Source organism: Tympanuchus pallidicinctus, unplaced genomic scaffold (assembly GCF_026119805.1).
Source record: "Tympanuchus pallidicinctus isolate F22 unplaced genomic scaffold, pur_lepc_1.0 scaffold6, whole genome shotgun sequence".
Classification (NCBI taxonomy): domain Eukaryota; kingdom Metazoa; phylum Chordata; class Aves; order Galliformes; family Phasianidae; genus Tympanuchus; species Tympanuchus pallidicinctus.
Window position 1 is genome coordinate 13,299,647 of NW_026294780.1, and position 22,742 is coordinate 13,322,388.

General features: G+C 44.1%; 1 protein-coding gene across 1 annotated transcript in view; it reads left to right on the top strand.

Moving 5' to 3' along the window:
* The window catches only part of SH3RF3 (SH3 domain containing ring finger 3), a 232,187-nt gene that overhangs the window by 135,021 nt on the left and 74,424 nt on the right, over window positions 1-22,742 (top strand). Inside the window, exons 2-3 of the mRNA XM_052705663.1 lie at window positions 11,634-11,909; window positions 18,205-18,300. Coding sequence (XP_052561623.1) covers window positions 11,634-11,909; window positions 18,205-18,300 — 372 coding nt within the window. The remainder of the gene's footprint in view (window positions 1-11,633; window positions 11,910-18,204; window positions 18,301-22,742) is intronic.

Genomic DNA, 22,742 nt, shown 5'->3' on the forward strand with positions numbered 1-22,742 from the left:
CTGTTCTGTAGTCACACGTAGGAAGACACAGCAGAAATAGGCAGGTCCCGTGCATCACAGTTATTTACAATAAAGCGGTGCTGGGTTTTCAGTAGGAATTTTAGATTCTCCCCTTTATCTCAAATAAGCACTAAGGCTGCTTTCCCATTGCTCTCAGGAGGCACTTTTTCACCCTACTGCCACATCAGAGGGCTTTTGTGGCTGCTGGTTTTCCCCCCCAGCCTCACCCCCTGTAGCACCCCTGTAGCAGCCCTGGCAGCAGCCCTGCTTGCTGCCCTATAAACCCACCCAAAAACGTTTTAATGCTGACCCCTCGGGGAGTCCTCAGGCTGTGAGATTGTTCCCTATTGACCCTATTTCACTTCAGAAAAAAAGAAAACAAAATCTTTGAGTTCTGGAGGTTGTTCTGTGTTTTGCTGCCAGCAGACTCCCGTTAGCTGTCGCAGGCTGTTTGGGTGCTGGAGCCTGCGAGCTGCAGCTGAAGAAGTGGCTTGTGTTGCCGATTGTCTTGATTTCCAGTGACTGAAATGCTAGTACCAGCAGCTTTTATGCAACCCTCAAGTTACCGTGAAGTGGAGGAGGCAGAAAGGAGAAAGATTTTCCTGATGTGCATGTATTTATGTAGGAAAGCGAGGCCTGCTCCCTGCTTGCAGCAGGCCCGGCAACATTCGCCGGAGTGGGGCTCCCTCTGTTGAGCTCTGGGAGCCTCGCCAGATGGAAAGCGTCTTCCTCTGCAGCACAGCTGCTGCTCCATCCTGGGCAGCTCTGTCTCCAGACCTCTCTGTGCCACCTCTCCCCTTTTTGTGGTCCATCCGAGAGAGAAGAAAAACTGTGATGCAAAGCACCTGACAGAGCCAGGTGTGTGAGCGGCGTCTCCCAGATGTGGTTTGTGTTGGGATGAAACCCAGCTCCAGTGAGCTGCTGCAGTGCTGGGCCATGAGGTCCTCTCTGGGGCGGAGGTGGAGAGCGTTGCTGCTGAGGAAATGGTTGAGTCACGAGGCAGGGAGCCAAGCGGAAAGATGTGGAAAGGCTGGAAAGCAAACCAAAGGTATCGGGCTGGGTGGTGAGGTTACAGAGGCACTGCTGGAAAATGTAAGCTGTCCTGTGTGTTGTCAGCTTCCATAAGGAAAGATCAAATAAAGCCGTTAGCAGAGCTGCATCCTATGGGCTTTCAGGCAACACTTTTGCACTTTTCTCTAAAATGTTCTTTTTTCCTTTCTGTGACATACAGTGTAAAGAATCGTGTAAAATTCCACATCTGTAAATACTGCTGTTCTGGAGGTGAAGCAGCCTGAGAAAAAACATACGTCTTTCAAAACTGCACGGCAGCCTGAATTTCAGCTCCTCCCATTTACCTTTGACCTATTTTATAGCATCTCTTCTGCTCTCTGACAGGCTTGCTGTCCAAGTGGCACACAGTAGTGAGGCTGCCCGTTTAAGTTGAAGCAAAGGATTTCTTTCTGTTATTTTCTTTTCTCTTTGTTGAACATCTGATGGTTACTGCAGTCCTTCTTGCAGACTTGGCGCTGGTAAAGGCTGCACCTTGGGTACCATGTTCAGTTCCAGGCAAGAAAGACATTGAGGCTCCGGAGTATCCAAAGAAGGACAACGAAGCTGTGAGGAGTCCAAAGCACAAGTCTTATGGGGAGCAGCTGAGGGACCTGGGATTGACTAGTCTGGAGAAGAGGAGGTTCAGGAGAGACATTATGTCTTTCTGCAGCTCTCTGAAAGGTGGTTGTGGTGAGGTAGGGTCAACCTCTTCTCCCAGTTAACAGCAGTAGGACATGAGGGAATGGCCTTAAATTGTGCCAGGGCAGGTTCAGGTTGGATATTAGGAGCAATTTCTTCTCGGGAGGAGTGGTGAGACCTTGGCACAGGTTGCCCAGGGAGGGGGCTGGAGTCTCCATCCTTGGAGGTATTCAAGAAAACATGTAGTTGCAGCACTGAGGGACATCAGTGGGTCAGTGGGCATGGTAGGAATGGGCTGGTGGTTGGACTACATGATCTTAGAGGTCTTTTCCAACCTTAATGATTCTGTGACTTGGAGCTTCTCCTGAGGCCATGCTTCATGATTAGGCTGTGTCCTGATGTGCCTTCAACCCCTAACCATTCTATGATTCTGTGAGATCCCAAACTGGCTTGCAGCACCCTTTGTTTACACCAGGATGATGGGGTAGAATGTTGCCCATAAGATCCAGTGACTGTTTTCTGCTTGGAATGTGAAGACAGTTTCTCAGACCATACCTAAGCTTTGCAAAGCCTGTGGTCAACATATGAAAAACTATAAATATTTTCCGTGGTAGAGGCTGCCAGCCATTCAGCTTTGTTTCAGAGGAGATCACACCTAAGATAAAGCTCTATACTGCCTTGGAATTTTCTATACATTCACACTGTTTCATCAAGATTTACTGGATTAAAGTGGTTTAACTGAAAACAGAGTCAGACCTACAATGCCAGCACTGTGTTGACAGTACAATTTCTTAAAGAACACAGAATCTGGAAAGTTTCAGGTTTTTCAGAGCATGAGGGACTTTGTTCTGCCATGATTAAACAGCTGGCTGATGTTACGCACGGATCCTCTGAGCTGCAATAGCTGTGAATACATGGTAGAAGTTTAACCTGAGCCTGGTATTCGCTTGGTGCTTAACAGAAGTGCATGTAGCTTGAGAAGACTTGACTTGAAACATCACTTTATGAGGCGAGAGAGATCTTTGGATGTGTAAATAGGCTTGGGCTCCTATAGGCTTGGGGTTGAGTGATTGGATGACTGTGAAGAAGAAAGGTGTTGGTCGATGCTCGGCTGAACTTGAGCCGGCAGTGTGCCCAGGTGGCCAAGAAGCCAGTGCCATCCTTGCCTACATTAGAAATAGTGTGGCCAGCAGGAGCAGGGAGGTGATCAATCCCCTGTGCTCAGCACTGGTGAGGCTGCACCTCGAGTACTGTGTTCAGTTTTGGGCCTCTCACGACAGGAAAGATGTTGAGGCCCAGAGAAGGGCAGCAAAACTGGTGAGGGGTCTGGAGCACAAGTCTTATGAAGAGCAGCTGAGGGAGCTGGGATTGTTCAGTCTGGAGAAGAGGAGGCTCAGGGCAGACCGCATTGCACTCTACAACTTCCTGCAGGGAGGTTGTGGTGAAGAGGGGTTTGGCCTCTTCTCCCAGGCAACCAGCAGGACACAGGGAAATGGCAACAAGTTGTATCAGACATAAGGACATAAGGAAGAACTTTTTCTCTTAGAGAGTGGTCAGGCACTGGAATGGCTGCCCAGAGAGGTTGTGGAGTCGCCGTCCCTGGCAGTGTTCAAGAGGCGTCTGGATGAGGAACTGCGAGATGTGGTTTAGTGCTTGTGGTAGCAGTGGTAATGGGAGGACAGTTGGACTAGATGATCTTGCAGGTCCTTTCCTACCTTGTGATTCTGTGATTCTGTGATTCTAAATATTGACAGGAACTAAATGATTGGCTGAAGCAGCACGAGATGTGCAGGATGTGTGAAGCTATTTTAGTCATGATTATGAAATCAGATGAGCTCAGCATGGGACACTCTCACAGGCAAGTTTTTAAATGTCCTGAGAGAAATGTTGTTGCATCATGAAACTGAACTCCTATTTTGATAAAGCAGGAGATCCTAAAGATGCCTATTTGACAAGCTGTGCAGCGGAAAGCCTGCTGTTTCTTTCTCAGTTCTGCTCCAGGCATCGATTGCAGTCTGAAAGTCTGAAAGATTTTTTTAATCTTGATGTGTCCCAAGGTGGACCTTTCAAGGTAAAATGTGAGTTAGGCCCGTTTTCTGTCTAAATTACAAAATAACCTTGAAGATGCTGTTCTCTTTAAAGAGCAGTTTGTGTTCTGTTAACCCACTGCTGAAGAATACTAAAGGCGTCCTTTGCTTTTTTGTGATGAATGTTGCTTTCCCTTTCTTTGGGTTAGCCAATGGGCTGGAGTGGTGCTCCATTGGCTTGCATTTGTTTAGTCCGAATTTGCTGAGCATTTGGCATGGTATCTTCATGCTAACTGCAGAATACATTCCTGGAAATGGGAGATAGGTTCTAAACTGTTTGGGCACTTCTCTAAAGAGCACTCCCAAAGTGTTCCCTAGATCTCACAGCACCTCAGAACAGTTTCAGAGAAGCATTTCGCCTCCTGTTCTAGGTGGGAGCTGGGCATAGTGTCAGCGCATATTGTGTCAAGGGACTGCAGTGCTCCACAGCAGTAGCAGCCAGGATCAGGACCTAATGGTTATGTCTAAGTCCTTGGTTAAAGGAAACAGTAGAGTTTTAATTTAAATTTTATTTGTATTGGGATTTATTACTACTTAATAATAAGCATGACAAGTGTACAGAGTATATGAAGCATTAGGCTCAACTTTTGTTCTGTGAAAAACTACTTGTTATGAAGTGCTGCTTTTATTGTCAGCTTAACTACTTTTTTCAAAGATTATTTTGAAAAGATTGCACCTTCGAACTGTGATGTTTTAGACTCTTAGTAATGGTTCCCACCGAGCAGACTAATAGTGCATTGCTGGTTTTCCTCTTTGCTACTTTGTATCAAATTAGATTATCTTCGATTAATTTTCCTAACGCTAAATTTGTGCGAAAGAGTGTGGCAGTGTCACAGATGTGATCTGTCATGTCAAGTGACCCATGGGCGATTGCTCTTCTCAGCAGTTACACATAAGACAGACTATTTGCATACAGAGGACAGGCCATTTTCAGAATTTTTGCTGTAAGTTGTAATTTGTGATCTGTCATCCTCAAAGTTCCTCTTGAAGACAGAAATCACTTAAAACTTTGTAGGTCGCAGGTTTTACCTTTGTTACACCATCATTGGCTGAAGTCTCCTTGCTTTCTTCAGTACGTTGCATTCTTGTTGCTTTCTGCCCTGGTTACAGAGCCACAGACTGGCTGATGCTGGCAGGCCCTTTGGGTCCCTCAGACCCACCCCCTCTCCAGCAGGGCCACCCAGAGCAGGGTGCCCAGGGCAATGGCCAGGCAGCTGCTGGAGATCCCCGAGGAGAATACCCCACAGCCTCTGGGCAGCCTGTGCAGTGCTGTCACCTGCGCAGTGCAGAAGTGCTCTGTGGTGGGAATCTTTCGTGTGCCAGTTTGTGCCTATGGCCTCTTGTCCTGGAAGGGAACCATTTAAAAGAGCCTGGCTGTGTAGTCTGTGCATTCTTCCCTCAGGTATTTATAGACACTGATATCTAAAATCTGTACAGCTGAAGCAAAGGCAGATGAGCTCTGATCTGTCATTTTTTTTCAGGGAACACCTGCGGAGTTTGCATGTGAGCTTGTGCAAATCCTTTAATGCTGCTTCTGCCTCTTCCTTCTCCTCCCCATACCTTTCCTGCCTCAATTTCCGTATGCATAAAATGAGGATAGAGGATTGTCGTGTTCTGGTGCTCCCCATTTTCAGAAGCCACAGAAGGGATAAGTTCCTTGTCCAGTCTTCCAGAATCCCCTGTGTCCAAATGGCACATAGTTTCTGTGGTTAAAGGCAGTGGTCTGGGATCTAGGAGATTCAGTTCAATTCTTGCCTCAACCAGAAGGTCCCTGTGTGTCTGTAGGTTATTAAGTGAGACGCTTTAGAAAGATGTTAAACTGAAGGCATCTGCAGCTGTTGTGGGTCCATGCCCAGGAAGTAAGGAGCACTGGCAGGATGAGTCTGCAGGGTGAATGGCAAGGAGTAATGGAGCAGTGAACAGTCCCTGCTGCCCCCTGCTTTGTCCTTTACTCTGCCTAGCAGACAGAGCTGCCACTGCCACTGTGACCAAGCTGCTTGTTGTGTTTGCTGCTGGCTGCTTCAATCTGAGTGGAGATTACCAGCAATTTATTTGGGAGATTGCTCCCCGCTTCCCTATTCCTGAGGGAGCTGAACAGACGTTTCCCTTCAGGATTTAAGTCACTCGACATGAATGGGTGCTTGCAGAGCAGACATCCAGGCAGTAGTAAGGGTAAGCACCCAGCCAGTCTCCTGCTCGGAGATCCTGCTGATCTGTATTCCACCACGCAGTCCATGTCCTCTCCACCACAACTGATGTGATTTGTGAGAAGCTGCTGTGTGTGGCAGATGACCATCTGCTGCAGGGTCGCCCAGCCTACCCATGGGCAGCTTCCTGCAGGTTGGAAGGCAGAAACACAAACCCCATGGATCACCACCAGATCTCTGCGTAGACTGAGATTTGTGTGATGCATCAGAGCAAATGAGGCAAAAAATTAACACAATGTGTTTTAATTATTATTTATGCTTTCTGCTAGTGGTTCATGTTTAATTACAGTTAAGTTACAAATGTGCATACTTTTCATGACTTTTTCCTTTCGGTGTCTTTTCTTCTTTGTATTTTGTTCAAATGACTTAAGTACAGCCTAAAACAATTTATCTGCCCTTAGTAGTGGTGTTCCCTGGCTGCTACAGCAGCATGTTATGGATCTGTTTGGTTTCATTCCTGCTTTAGCGCAGCTTTGGCTGTGAACAGAGCCACAGAGCGGAGGGAAGAAGCACTTGAGCACAGAAAAGCTTTTGTGTATGCGTGATTCTTCTGTCCCCTTGAAACAGGGCATAGTATAAGGCTGCAACGCAGTGTGCTGGCAGCATCACGCCTGCCTCTGGTGGGTACCCTTGCAGCAGAGGGGCTGGGATTTTCCTGCTTGCATTGCTCAAGCCACACAAGGGTGGGCAAGGAAAGATACCCTGAAGCATCAGCATGGGTTTCACACAACTGATAAACAGTCTGCTGTTCTGCTGCTGCAGAGAGGAGCCACGGCTGCAGCCTCAGGAGGTTTTTTGAATTTGGGGAACGTGAATGCGTACTTGATCAGTATGGGGGTTGAGAGAGAGTGGCAGTGTTGGGTTATAGCATTTCTGTCTGGATTTGGTAGCTGGAGGCCTTTCCCTTTTGTATTTTACATTTGAATTCTTACATAATGCAATGAACTGGTACCAAGAGTTAGTCTTGGACTTTTCTCATGTGTGTTTGTGAGCTGGTGAATCTTGTCAGCCTCTCTGGTGATTTTGCACATGGTCTCTGGATGCTTTCTTCAGTGTCCACCTTCCTTAATTGCACATGGACCCAGAAACTACGTGCATACTCACCTCACACATCCAGGCTCCGTTTGCTACCTCAAGAAAAACTGGTCGCATACAGTGAACCTTTTATTTTTGCTTCCTAAAGGGTGTGAAATAGGAAAAGCAAGGACAGCAAAAGTACCTACAAAACGCAAAGTGTCACTTTTCCTAGTGTGGCCGCCTTTATCAGGTGCTGGGTGCAGAAGCTGATGGGCTTGAAGCTCACATTGCTTTTGAGCCTATTGAGAAAACTTCTTTTCCATAACTTTCGGAAACTCAACACCTGCTCTACCTGTGCAGCTTATGCTCTACAGAGCTTTCTACTGGAACAATTTACTGGAAATAAGCATGTTTGTGGATTTTCTTCCCCCTCCTTTTGTTCTTCAGGATATGTAATGAAAAATTCTCCAGTGCTGCCACTTAATTGCTTCATGGCTGCTGTTTGTCAATTTGCCAGCAGGTTTCTGCTTAACTGCTGCCATTTGACGTTGCTGAAACACAAATGCAGAATGATTGAGTTGCCAACATATCATTAAGTCTTCTGCGAGGGGCTTTTCAGCATATTAGCGCTTCAGGCTTTTACGTCACTATTGATTTCTGCAAGTGAAAAGAAACCTTTGGCAGCATTCAGCACTGTGCCAACCAGCATTTTCTGGCAGGAAAGCAGAAACTGGCCGTTGCCATTGATGTGACTTCATTCTTTCCTTCCTTCCTTCCTTTCTTTCTTGCATTCTTCATTCCTGTACACGCCCACATGAGGTATTGAAATTTTTACACATTCTAGCTGAATTCTAGTTAGCCTAACAATAAATCAAGGGGTAAATTGGTTTCTTAATGCGTGGCCAGAGACTGAGGCTGTTTTATTTGGAAGCTGCCAACGCAGTGCCCAACTAAATCCCATGGTGGCTGGGGGTGGGGTGGTGGGACAGGAGAGCGGAACAGGAGGGTACATTGGGCTGGTCCCTGGGTAGGGGACACTGCAGGGGAGATGCTTCCTTGGGTGAGGGGAGTAGGTTTGGCACCATGGTTTGGCATGCTGATGATGACAGTGAGAGACCAAAATGCTGCTACATAGAGTCGAGAAGAGACAGGAGAAGGGCGCAAGGCTGAGGTTTTGAAGAGAAAATGGGGAGTACTCACTCCTCAGTAGGGCTCGGGGATTTGCCCGTGAGTCCTGGTCAGTGCCCTCACCTCTGGGTTAAGGGTGTTCGGTGAGTGAGAGCAGAGTGGTTCGGCCAGAAGTACCTTCCACAAAGATTTAGCAAAGTTTGATCCCATGAAGATTTCCAGGAATGACCTGAGTGTTGATGGGGAGTGATGTTACAGCTACTGAAGAGCAGCAGCCATTATTTTAGTTCTGCTTTTGAAATATTCTTAATGCTCACTTCTCATAGATGTGAAGAGTAATTTTCTGAATCCATTCTTCTGGGCACGTACAGATGAACCAAAAGTAGAAGCAATAATAAACTGCCCCAAGATTGCCTCTTACAGACCTGAATTCAATATGTTATTTAACTGACTGGAAGTCTACTGAAGGCTGGACCTTTTGGCCAGAAGAATGTCTGAATGAAGAAACTTCAAGGTTTACTTTGTGATTTCCTTTTTTGTTTGTTTTTTTTTCCCTGTAATTGTGATCTTGAGTTTCTCTCCAAGGTTGACTGGCATGGGCACTTAGAGCTATAGGATGGAAAAGCAGCTTCATTGGAAAATTTTTAGAGGAGTCATTTTTTATTTTATTTTTTACCTCTGCCTGGGCAGCAGTAAACACAAGCTTTATCTGGGTTGTTTTAATCAAAATAGCCTTAGAGAAAGGCTGGGAAATGTCTATATTACAGCTGTTTTTCAGAGACAGGGTATCTTTTTGACTAAACAATAAGGGGGAAAGGAAGGGCTCATTTTTTTGTTGTTGTTGATTTTTTTTTTTTTGATTGAAAAGCTGTGGCTCAGAATGAGAAATGCTGTTAGGTGGTAATGGGAACGTTTCATTTTGGAAGCACCTTGCCACTGGTAATTGCAGTTTCAGTACTTCTGTGCAGACGTTCTGTGAGCAGGACAGTCCCCAGCCAGATGATATGGTCTGTAACAAGGCCTAAAAAAGAGAACAGGAGCACGAAGCACCTGAACTGCAAATTCCCTGGGAATGCTCCATTAGTGTTTCCAGATGAAACAATGCCAGGTTTCAGATCCAAGCTGTTGTGTTACAGTTTGCTTGCTTTGCTTAAAAGTCAGTATTTTCATCAGATTAAGGAATAAAGAAGCACCTTTATCATTTTCTAGCCAGCTCAATTAATTAACAGGAAAAGCCCAGCACATATTATGTAAGAACTGAGCTGATGACTGGTGAGACCACATAAACCCCATTTCTTTTTCTGTGGTTCTGGGTACCGTTCATTTTTAACAAGGCAAAAATGAAGCTTGGGAGCAAAAAGATTAAAAAGCAAAGAAAGTGACCTGACCTTGATTCACTACAAAGATGTCAGGAATAGGAAGGCCCCATCTTGGGCAGGTGATCCAGAGCACTCTTGCCAGGTTTGTGCCTGGATCAGCAATGGTTCAGTACTCACCTGGCAGAAGTCATGCTCCATGCTTGATTAATTGTCTTCTCCCAGTGTGAGTTAAGGAAATAAATCTTTTATTTCTAGATTTCCTCCAAGCTGCATAATCTTTCTTCCAGCTTAATAATTTTTCAAGATAGGTGATGCAATCCATGCCTTGCCTAACGTGGTATTGTGTGCTTAAACTTCAGAATACTGGGGAGAGAAACAAAGCTTTGGTGTCTAGGGTGTCATTTTGGTGTCACTGTCCTGGCATTGGAAAAAAAGTCTATCAGTGGGATGCTGCCAGTAGTTTGGCAGAGTGTTTTATGTATCCTTTGTTAGTTAGCTGTTGATTTTCTGTGTTCTTACGCTTTTTGTTATGTTTGAAGGAGCTTCCAATACACTGGTTTTCAAGTGGGTACCTTCATTCATACACAGCATTGGTTTTGCTGCGAAGAAGAATAAGGAGGGAAAAAAAGAGAAACAACGAACTGGTAATGAAACAACCCATCCAAAAGAGATCAAATCCCAGTGCAGAGAGCACAGGGTTAGGGTTATACAGCTAATGCCTGCTTCGCTGACTCTGTTGCTACGTGATGCAAGCAGGAGTTTTTACATTCACATGCTTACCAAGATCTGTACATCTATTCAGTCCTGTCCTAGCAAGAAGAGCAGGTTAATGCCCATGTATGAAGATAGCCAGCAGTGTGTCCTTGCAGTCCAGAAAGTCAACCGTATCCTGGGCTGCATCAAAAACAGTGTGATCAGCAGGTGGAGGGAGGTGACCTGCCCCTCTGCTCAGCACTGGTGAGTCCTCACCAGGAGTACTACATCCAGATGGGGTGGTCCTCGGTACAGGAGATACTTGGATTTGTTTACATACTCCCTTTTATGTTCCCTGCAGTACATGATGCTACGCATTTGGGCTGAGTCTTGCAACCTGGCTTTTGGATCAAGCTAAATAAAATGAGAAATGTCACAGAGTAATACAGGAATGCATCTTTCCCCCAGTATGGGTCACTCTGACTATCGCAGAGCTGCCTGTCCCCACAGCTGCTCCCCGCACCATGACATGAAGGGAAGGGGCAAGGCACAGGCTGGGCAAGCTGCACTGCCACTTAAGAAGCCACAGTGAGGGAGTCTTGCGCCAGGCCAAATCACCCTAACCCCTGGGGTGAATTCTTCACAATCAAGGAATTTCCACCGGAACAGGTTTCTGTTTTCTATCACAGTGATTTATTCACTTTTTAGGCTTTTTTTGCTCTTGCACTGTGATTTTTTTTAAAGTCTCTTTCTTTCTTTCTTTTAATGAGAGCAAAAGCCTCAGAGCTCTTTTTAGTTCTAAAAGAAAGATTTGACGCATTCTGTCTATTCCAGTTTTCCCCAGGGGCATTAATTCATAAGCAACAAAGAATATTATAACTGTTTACAGTAGCCCTCAGTGAACAGCATGAGACTTGGGGATTTGAAAGAAAGAAGGGTATTTGGCTTCAGAATGAAAAGCTAAACTAAGAGCCTCAAACTCAAAAATGTTTGGAGTTCTTCAAACAAACACCACGAAAAAAAAATTAATTTGCCAACTTCTAAGATCGTATGAATCTTCAAGCTGGTTTTGTTTCATTTATTTTGCTGTACCACAGAAACCAAAGCAGTCCCAAAGGTCAAAATGTCTGATGCTTTACCTTCAGCTGTGCCACATTCTACTCATTTAATCACAGATTACTGCTGTTAGAGCAGCCTGTGCCAGTGGACAGAAGGTGCTGTGGGCTTCAGCTGGACCCCAGGAGCACTGCTGAACCTCTCTGCGGCCACACTGCTGACTGTGGTGTTGCACACTTACCTCCTCTATCCCACCTCCGCTCACATCCTCATTTTTGTGTAGGATTCAGGGTCCTGTGCCATGTAGCAGGTCGCTGCAGCTATTGGGGTCATGTGGTCATGGACGATTACTTTGCATCTAGCTCCAGGTGACTTCAAAAAGGAAATTGGCTCTGGCTGGGATTTTACTAATGCTGTTGTGTATTTTGCTTTCCCAGAGTGCTTCTCAGCTTCCCTACGGCAAAGCTCTCTACACGTACGAGGGAAAAGAGCCTGGAGACCTCAAGTTTAACAAAGGGGACATCATCATACTGCGGCGGAAGGTGGATGAGAACTGGTATCATGGGGAGCTCAATGGCAACCATGGCTTCTTCCCCGCCAGCTACATCCAGTGCATCAAGCCGCTCCCTCAAGCTCCACCTCAGGGCAAAGCACTTTACGACTTTGAAATAAAGGATAAAGATCAAGACAAGGATTGCCTGACCTTCACCAAGGTAGGGGAATAATGTTTTCTCCTAAAAACAAGCAAACAAACACAAAAACACCTGTTTGGAAAGTGACTCTTGCAACTGTGCCTGGATTTCCTTCTCCAAGTGGGGTGCCTCCTCATCCTGTGCTGAAGGAGGTCGATGTCTCCTGACATCTCCTCCTCATCAGGCAGAGCCCAGTCGCTGCCCCTGCAGTGTGCCAGCCAAGCCCAAAGGTAGCATCCTTGAGTAATTGCTCTCTTTTTATCTGAAGGATGGACCACTGGGATAACACATGGCAGGTACTGCACAGTTAGCATAAAGCCAGTGCAACTTAACGAGTAGAAGAGGATATGCACTTCATGGTGATGCTTTTCTTTCTAAAGAACATATATTTCATCTGCATCAAAATGGTATGCAAGAACTTCCAAATCTCAGGAAAAAAAAAAAGGAAATGGAAACATATCCATTACTGTTCCTTACTGAATCAGAAGCTTCCATATTTTTTTTGTTTAAAAATGCCATGGAGCTTTAAAATGTTTGTTTCATTGCACTGTATCCCAGTTAGCAACTGAAACACTCTGCCATCATGTATCACAACGTTTCCTATTTTAATAACAAAAACATGTTAAAATCAGGCATTTAAAACAAAGTCATTGCTTTTTGTTAAAGACAGACCTGTTTAATAAATCCCATTTGGAATTACGGAAAACTGAGATATTGTCATTTCCTTTGGGTTTAAAATACCACGTTTCCCTATTCCCCCCTACCTCCCCTCCTGCTTTCTACTTCACTCACCCCTTTCTTGCAATTTGCGTTGACCTCAGATAGGATTCATGGATACCAAGAAACCCACAGTAAAATAAAGCATATCCCCTAAGGTTAATTTATGGCACTGAAAGCCACGGAGAAGCTGCTCATTGTCGTTTTCTATTTTATTTTAGCTGTCTGTGGTTGTTACAGTATCACATAAAGTAATAATAGTTATGCTGAAAATGAATATGAAATAGATGGTAAAAATATCCTTCACCGGGATTTTACTGACCTCCTCTTTGGAGGCTACTTATTATAGCCCAATGAATTACTTGCAGCATATAATTTTCTCACCAAATGTAACATCTTTTTCAGTCGTGCCACATTTCTCAGCAGAATGCAATTTCCTAGAACATATACTTTCTCATACTTATTTAACAAAAGATTTGTAAGCATTTTTGCTCTGCAGAGAGCAAAGTGTTTGATTGCAAACACTGCAGACCCAGTGACAACACAGCCTCACTGGAGCTGTGAAACTCTTGAGTGAATGCGCTGCTTGGTGGGAGCTGTGCACTAACAAAGCCAGGAGTTACCTCTGAGACACTATATATATTGATACTGTATATGTACAAATATACCGAGACAGATTTGTGGGCACGCTGCCCAGGTAGAGGTACAATAGTGGTTTATTTTCCTCATCTGCCTAAGGTATTCATCACTTGCTTGATAGAAGCAACACATTTGATATGGCAGGCAGTGCGGTCTCTTCCAGTGGGTGCTGTCTTGGGCACTTTTTTGTTTGGCATACGTGGTGCCATTTATTAGTATCCTACCTTTACAGTAACTGCTTTTGCATACTAATAGTTCTCATTTTGTTGGCTGTCCATTCCCATAGGCATTTCTTTCTGCTGTGTAGCTCTAGTCTCAATCTTTCAGTTTTCCTTTTCTCACCCCTCTTGTTACTCTCTGCATCCTTTTATCCCTGGTGTCTGTGTTTTCCCCAGAGAGGGTTTGGTTTCACTTCTGCTGCTGTTTTCTTCTTTAGTTCCTTCCACTATGCGCACTGTCACCTTGTAACTGTTCTTGTGTCTTGCCTATTGTTCTCTCTGACAGTGAATAATCTCTTTTTCATCTTGCGACTTTAGCATCGTGTTTTCATCACATTTCCCAATGCTAATTTTAGCTGTCACCTGCGCTGATGAAGGTTCCTGTTTAGCTCAGATTTTAGATCATCTGCTGATGCAGCCAGTTCCTTTGCACAGTCACGGGCAAGTGGTTGCTGCAGATGTGATTTGGCACTCACTCAGAGTAGCAGTCATCATTTGAGTGTCCCAGTTTGGGTGTGAGGATGCTGGATCTCAATTTCATCTACGCTATTTTCTCTTTTCTCAAGTAGAACAGTTGCATCAACACACCATTCATACAAACTAGCACAACCTATTTGTGTCCCAAATATCAATTAACGCTACCAGACTTTTATAATTGGATTTTATGTATAAACATATAATAAAGGAGAAATTTCTTCTTAACAGGAACTACCAGAAGACAAAACAAACATAGGGATGATGTTATTATGTTTTGTTACTTGTTTGCTGGACTTTGCTTTTCCCCATCTTCTTTGTTACCATGCAGTTAGGATATATGTTGGTTGCAATAAAAGAAAACAAAGGAAAGATACTTGGGCTTTACTCTCAGTAGTTTTTTTTTCAACATTAAGATGATCTGTTGTTCCAGAGATGGAGTGCAAGGAAGTGAAGTATGCTGTACACTGATCCTCATAGGGCTTCTGCCATTTACCTGTTTCCATCTTCTATCTGCAGAACACTCTACAGAGAAAAGGCCAAAGATAAATCAATGATAATAGTTCTTTATGTGTTGGTGCAGGTGTAAAATTGGGAGGGACAGACCAGCTGCCTCCTGAACATCCAGGGCAACAAACCAACGTGCCATACTCATACGCATATGCACTGCTTCCCTAACTCCTCCTCCCTAATTAGCCATAGGTAAAGGCAGAGGGTCCTGCCTTTGCAGGAACCACAAGAAAATAAATCACCCTGGGTACACAACTTAAGATATATTTTCCTCAACGATTAGCAGGGATCAGCCAAATCAACTATTGAGGAATTACATTGCTCTCTATAATGACTGGCTGCATCCCTCAGTCAGTTTAAGTCCAGTAGCTCCTGATTCTCTCTAATGTGGTTGCTATCAGCATGGAGCATCTTGCTACACAACTTTGAGATATGCTCACTGAACACAGCTTGCTAACGTCTCCTTAGCTGATACTGCTGTATGAGCCCGTGCTCTTGCTATGTCCTTCAAAAAAATGACCCATCCTTCCTTGGGTTGGGATTTCTGATATAAGAGGACTCTGATTTCAGCTGCAGCAATACACATCTGGAGTAATCACATGGCTGGCTGGCCGGCTGTGTAGTTACACAGTTAGATGGAGTCTGTCTTGAGCCCAGTTCTGTTCTGGTGTTTGACTACATTTGCATGCATGAGTCCAGGTGGTCCTCTGGGGCTTGAGTCCCAGTGGCAGATAAGTTTCAAACCTCCCGAAGCATCAGCTGTTTCCCATACTTTGTTGCTCATCACATTTCCAATCATCCATTATCATCCATTTCCTTTACTTCCTTTCCCATAATTTTCTCTTCCAGCCCACATTGATGTTTAACAAGTTTTGTGCCAATCCTGCAGCCATAACATCCTGTACTGGTAGCTGTCTGCATCCCAAGCCCTTAGCACTCAGCACTGGTAGTCTTTGCTTTTGAGAAAGATTGCCATGCTGTAGCTGTCAACAGAGGTGCTCGCTGCCATCCTGCCAGTGCAGGATCTCCCTGCAGCTCAAGATGGAGCTGTCATTTTGCAGAATAGCAGGCACATCTGCTTGATGCTGCTTTGTTAGCAGCCATTAATGATTAGAGTAAAAAGCAGGCTGTGAGTCATGACTATTATTGGACACAATTTTGTGCTGTTTCCTCAGCAAAAGGGTTCATTTCGCCATCGGGTTGCTTTTTGCATGATTTATCTTCTACTTATTTTCTGATAATGGTTATAAACTGGCAGCATAGGTCCTACACACCTGGCTGGAACGAGGCTGCCCCGTGTTGGTGAATAAGGAGAGAATTCAGCAGGTAATAAAGGGGTAAATAATTAGAGACTTTAGCAACAGGCACGGAAAGAGCGCACCATGTCTTTGTCAACCTACAATGGATACCGTTGGCTTTTGAAACGAGACTTCAAGGTTGGATTCACTTAATGCTGCCTGGAAATCAGTTTAGTGTATGTGAAATAGTGAGGTTCAGAAAGTTTAAGTGATACGCCAAGAGATCTGTGGTTCTCTACTATTCATGATACTTTGGGGAATCTTTCGAAGAATTTATAGGTATCACAGCTATCCAACTAATTTAAGACATGAAATATTTTAATGTCGAAGCTTTTGCCAGCCCAGTGTGTAGAATGATGTTGTGGGCTCTGAATTCAAAGAAGCTTTCCATTAACAAAGAATGTCAGGAGATGTTTCAGGCTTCGCTGTAATTCCTGGAGATTTTTAGCACCCTTCTGAAAATGAATTCTATAATGGAAAGCATTCCCGAGGATTTGCACTTTGCTCTCCCTCAAAGATGCACATTTTGAAAGTCAGCATATCTCATTATGTGAAACGATCTGATTTTCTCATATATGGCCACATTTGACAGCCAAACTTGGCAGAGATGAACTAAAACCAGTGAATAGAAATGCTTCCAGATTTCATAAGCCTGTAGGAAGTAAAGCTGGAAAGGGATCTTCAAGGCTCACCTGTTCTCTGCCCTATCCTTGAGCAGGACGAGCACAGGATCCACCTCTCCTGCCATGTGCCTGTCCACCCTGCCCCTGGGATGGAGACTGCACAGGTCTTCCAGTATAAAATCTAGTCAAGGGTTTATGGGGTTTTACAGTTCAAAAGTTTTTTTTCTCAATTTCTTATGCGTGCATGTGCTAAATGCAGCGTAGAAGATACATGAATGTGTATGTAGGCATGTAACAAAAATCTAGGCTCATCACACATTGTGTTTTGTAAAAAGTCTTTGGAGAAAATAGGTAAAAAAATGTAGGAAGTAGGAACAGATATAGCAGGTTCTTGAAGCAATGAAGTCTCCTATTTTCCACGTTTACCCTCTTTACCTAGATTCATGATAATCGGTCTTTTGTAAGAGCATCTGGAAACTTTGCAGAGACACATAATCGTCAGTTCTTTACACAGATCAAAAATGGTCCGTGCAGACACAGCTTTGGAAAGGAACACTATCCTTTTCTTCAGGAAATTAAATGCACAAATTCTTTTTGCATCCTTCCAGCTGTAATAAATAGCTGAAAGATTCAGTGTGTGGCTGTTTCTCTTAGCTTTCCCCTAATGGATTGCTCAGATGAATAATTCAGAGGAAACATTTAAACTATTTGGATGTGCACATGTTCACAATGCACACGTTCAGAACAGCACAATATGCCCATCACAGTTCTGGTCGTTTTCTGTCAATTTAAATCTGTATTCTAAACAGCCTGGGTTAGGAATTAGTTTTCCCAATTTGAGATCAAACTGCAAAAAAATATGTCTCCTCTCACCTGGACAGTTAACATAGATGGCTTGTTACATGGAGAGTTGTATACCATACAACTATATGGTATACAATATATACGCTTTTGTTTTCCTAAGGTGTTGAAAGTGGAGAAAATAAAGTGAGAATGACAAGGAGCTCTATCTCAGCTTTCTGGAGGAAGACGTTATCTTCTTTCTTACAGATTTCTGCATGGGAACAGAGGAAGCTTAGATGCCACGAGAGGACTGACATATTGGCAAACTTGGCTTCACAGATTCTCTCAGCCCACTTCTTTCCTGAGGTTGCAGGAAGGCTTCAGTGGGATCTGGGCACACAGGGCTGCCTTCAGCAGCAGTTGCTGCAAGAGGTGCTGGGGCAGAGCCCGGCTCGGGGTTGCAAACCCAGCACACAGCTGTGACACCACAAATCTAACAGAGAACTCAACTGCTCAAGCAGAAACACTTAGAGTTTGTTTCTAGTCATGTGAGCTTTTGTAATGACTAGTGTGCTTTAGGTTTTAATCTATCAGAAAAAAGCTTGTAACACTGTAAATCTTACCTATGGTTTTCTTAATCTCCTGCTTTATAATGACAAAAGAAGGTCATCTTTAGCTGGGATTATTTGCAAAATGGCTTAGATTAACTGTGGTATTAGAGTCATTGATTTTACAAAACTAACTTGCATCTAAACTGAAGCTGATCCAGTTGAATGCAACTTGTTTTTTATTGTTATCTTTTCTGTTTTACCTGCTTTGCACTTTCATCTCCTGTTCTGTTGGGTTTTTTTGTTGTTTTTTTTTAAAGGAAAGCTTACATTCAGTGGATTGGCGGTATAGTCTAGCTGCCATTGGATGCCAGGCCTGGGACTGAGGGAACATCTCTATGTGTGGCTTATGGCCTTCTTCACATGCTCTCTCCCTAAGCTGTCATGTGGGTTACTCTGTATAGTGGAAAAATCTAATGGCATATTCTGTGTCTCTCTGGTTTTAGGATGAAATCTTGACGGTCATCAGGAGGGTAGATGACAACTGGGCAGAAGGAATGCTGGGCGACAAGATTGGTATTTTCCCTATCCTCTACGTTGAGGTAAGTTCATGACAGATGGAAGTGTGTGGTTCTGTGAATGTCTCACATTTATTTTTACAAGGACAAGGGCAGGCTAACCTTGGAAAATCTTGAATGAGAGGACAAAATATACCAGAATAACTGAAAAGGGAAGTTCTATTGTTTTGCCCTAAGGCATTGAGAATACATTCTTATCTTGGTCAGTTCAATTTGAATCAGCCAGCAAAGTGCACGCCAGGAACTGCTAAAGTTTTGGCATTCCTAGTTGTATGCGAACTGCTGAATCACGGGCTGAACCTCTGATTGATCACCTGAGGTGAGCAATGAGTCAGCCACAGGAGCACAGGTAAAAGCAATTCACCTGTGCTGCTGGAAGGTGTGGAGCCTGGCTCTGCCTCTCATAGACCCATTTAAGAGCTGACTAGCAGTGGGAAAGGATCTTTTCTGGAGATCTCTCCTCTGGAGTTTTGCAGTGAGCCCAGGACACAGTAAGCCTTCTATCTATTCTCTTTTTGTTATGATAATTTGCTTTGCTAAATTCTCTTGTTTATTTCATAACTATAACATCTTTATATTCATTGATTATACACTGGTGTAATCTTTTCAGTGCATGTGGGCAATGTGGAAGGGACCACAGCTGGACATCTTGTATGCGCCCAAGGAGAGGGGCTCCCCTAGCCTCGTTGGCAGTGCTGGACCTGGTGCACCCCAGGGCACAGTTGGCCTTTGGCTGCCAGGGCACACTGCTGGCTCACAGTCAGATTGCTATCAGCCAGAACCTCCAGATCCTTTTGTATGGGGCTGCTCTTCAGCCTCTCTTCCCTTGCTTACACAGTTGGTGGTTACCTAGCCCTCCAGTTTGTCAAGATTACTCTGCAAGGCCTCTCTACTCTCAAAGGGGTCAGCAGTTCTTCCTAATCTAGTCTTGTCTGCAGAATTACTTGGTGTGCTCCCAAGTCTTATGTCCACATCAGTTATAAAAACACTAAGAGAACTGGCCTTAAAATGGAGCCCTAGGGAACCCCTGTAGTGTCTGTTCATAAGCTTGTCTTCCACAGTTAAGTTGTATTTGAAGTCTCTGGGAGAGAGAATTCTTTGTCCTGAGAACTTTCCGGAAGTCATTTTCATGTGAGACTTCTTTACGTCCTCTGAGCAGAGCCATCCTGCCACCTCTTCCCACTGCCACGTGCTCTCCTGCTCATGCCCATCCAGCTAGAGGCTCCTCAGGGAAGAAGTTTGGGGTTCCCTTGTTGTAGCCTTGTTGGAGCTCCCCAAAGGTGCTTGAGGAGCTTTCTTCCCTCATGGGTGAACCAGAGGTGCAAAGAGCTGATGGGTAGGTGCTGCCATTCCCCACTGGATGCTCAATGATCTCAAAGCCACCCGGCATCATTGGTGTAGGCTGTTGCTTCTCTCCAGGGTGAAGGATTTCATATGCAGGCACAACAGAGCCCACCCAAGCCCTACTGAATGCAGCTCTGATGCCTGCATCCCAAATTACTTCTCCAGATTTCTTAGTTAATGGCTTGAGACAAAACAGAGATAATTAGTGCCTGAGTACCTAATTATTAACTCCAACAATGACCAATTTGGAATAAGCCATCATTAATACACATTGCATTCCCACAGTTGATAAGAACAATGATATTAAAACCAGAATGTGTAGGAGCCGTTACTGGAAAACCAGCTGCTGCCCATAAGTTAATGACTAGTTTTCTTCTATTCTGAGCATGTAAAGACCTTTTCAGTTTGTTCTGATTAAAACAGGCAACTAGGATTTCTCCCAGGTTTCATCTTTTTTTTCCTATTGTCTTTCAAGCCCTAAGGTTGTAATGTGACTGTCCTGAATTCTGCTATGGAAAGAGTGAATAGGGATCTCTGTCAGCCAGCCATGGTTACACCCTGCCACCTTTCCACAGCTCTAGTCTCACCTGCAGGCTGCAAGTGCTTGCACTACCTGCACACCATCCAGTATCCCTATCCCTCTCCCAGCCCTAGGTATCTGTTCTCTTTAATTACTGCTCCTGTAGGGTGGAGAGCTCAAAGCCTCAGCTGAGCAGCCTGTTGGGAAGAAGTGCACTGTTGTCTCACTGTAGTTCAGTGTACTAAGTAAGTGTGCCCCAGACAACTGTGGAGAAAGAAGAAGCATGATTGTGTAGAGTTGGGAAATCAATATTGGAAGTTTCTAAAGAAATACCAACATCCAGACACCCAGGGAGAAGGATGTGCATAGGAATGTGGATGTGCATATACGTTCATATACGGACACACACATATATATTAAAAAGTACAACTGTGTGTCTTTATGTACCGGTTTATGCACACATGTAATTTGTCCACATAAATTTGAAATCAGAAGATCTGAAGGGTGTTTTCAAATGGGACGCTTTGCCATGGATGTAATACGTGTGCCATGGTTTGTAAAGCTGGAGGGAAATGATCCTCCAGACATGAACACTAGCCACTTATTTCATCTGCATCCCAGTGGATAGAGGCCTTTTTCTGAGTATGAAATGTGCTTATGCAGCTATTGGAGTTTTATAGTTATCTCACTGTTGCCAGATTCGTGTGTTACTTTACATCAAAAATTAGGAGGAATCAGCAGGCCAAATCCCAATGAATTTTTAAAAGTCTCAGTGCCAATGTTTATAAAATAAATCCATTAAACAAGTAGTACTTCCATCTAAAAACACTCCTTGAGCCTGTCCAAGTCCATTAAGTGGTTTTCAGAATCTTGGCAAAATGTGCAGAATAAGCAAAGCTAAGCTCACACAGTAGCCTTTCACTTGTGTGAGCTGATCAGCTGAAGTATGTAGGATTTTGCATGCCACCCAAAGCTGTGGATGGAGCACATCCCAGCCCAGAGTCCATCTCTAATGTCTCCAGCTGCTCCCACAGGCCAAAGAAGGTTCTCACTACAGCAGCCAGAGCTGTGCTACGAAACAAGCTGATGGCTCAAGGATTCTGAATTTCTATCTGTGGGGGCAACTTCCGCAATAAGACTGTAGTGTCACAAAGCAGTGCCACAAAATACTGGAGGAAGGTACCCTGCAGTGTTCTAGAAAGCCTGTTATCTCAGAGTTGTGTGGTTGTCCAGATGTACAGTGCAACATGACATTTTTTTTTTTTGTGCTTCATTCCTTCAGTGTCCAGCATGGTGCATGTATGCCTGCTGTGCCTGAGAGCTCCCTGCAGAGAGGCTTTTTCCCAGTTCTGTAGTGTCATCTCTGTCCCAAACCACAGAAGCTACAATAGTATGAGTTAGATTTATTCACGGTTCACAATGGTGACAGTTACGGAATGAGTCACACACAACATGTTGTCAAGGGAAGTTGACACCTTTTTTTTAATTATTTATTGTCTTTCTTCATCTCCAGTAGAAGTGTTTTGGGCTGATCATTTATGTTTTAATTTATCAGTAGAAAGAAATCCACAACACGAACTGATTCTCAAGGTGCCTTTTGCCTGGAAGCAAACATCTTATTAATTATCTGTATGGTCTGCAGTCCTGTTCTTGCTGTGAAGTGTTTAGGACCTGTAAGGAATTCAAAGCCCTAACTGTATTTCTTTTATTTTACTGTCTTTGAGCTAGTTTTTTCATTCTTAATAACTGCTATTATCTCTGCTTGGAAGTTATAAGTATAGTGCTGCTTCGTATGAAATTGAGAATAATGAAGATTATAGTGTGTTCTAATAGATATAGGTGTGCAGGAATGAAATTTCAGAGCAATGGTGTGTCGAGTATTGGGAGGTCCGAATGCTGCTTTGATGGCCAGAAACTACAGAAAGCAGAAGCTGTTAAACCAGAAACCCAGCCTGCAGCCCCAGATCAGAGAGGCATTTCCCCATGATCAAGAGGCCATTCAAGTCTGTGGTGGAGCAGGGATATTACCGGGAGCGTGGCTGTGACTATAATATCAGCACATTACAATTGATGAAGTGCCAGCCCATTGTAATAATGTTTTATGGCAGCAGGGGCACTGAAAGCTGTGATTAAGTCATATTAAGAGTTTTAAAAGTCTTTTTAAAGAGCAGCGAAGCAGAGTAATGGGGATCTTCTCCTGTTCTCAACAGTCAGAATGAAGAAAAGGAAAAAAGAGGTCTTGAAGAGAGGAGGAACAGGAGAACAGGCAGACCTGATGGTCTCCATGCTCTGCAGTGTGGATTTAGAAGACTCCCTTGAGATCTTGGGGTACCCAAGAACATTTGCCAGCCTGTGAGCATTGCATAGTGTCACAGAGACCCATCTTTCCAGCAGAATTTCTCCTTAGCTGTATAACTATTTGTTTTGCTGAGGGCAGCCCTTAATTAGCCACCAGATGAATGCAGAGGGCTAGGAGTTAGCACACTTGTGTGTGTGCATTAACTTAATGTGAAAACCACGTGTTCCAGGAAGAGATGCAGAGAGCTGGTCTGAAAAAAAGCGAAGCCTTTCCCACAGCCCAGCCTAAGCTTTTCTTCACTTT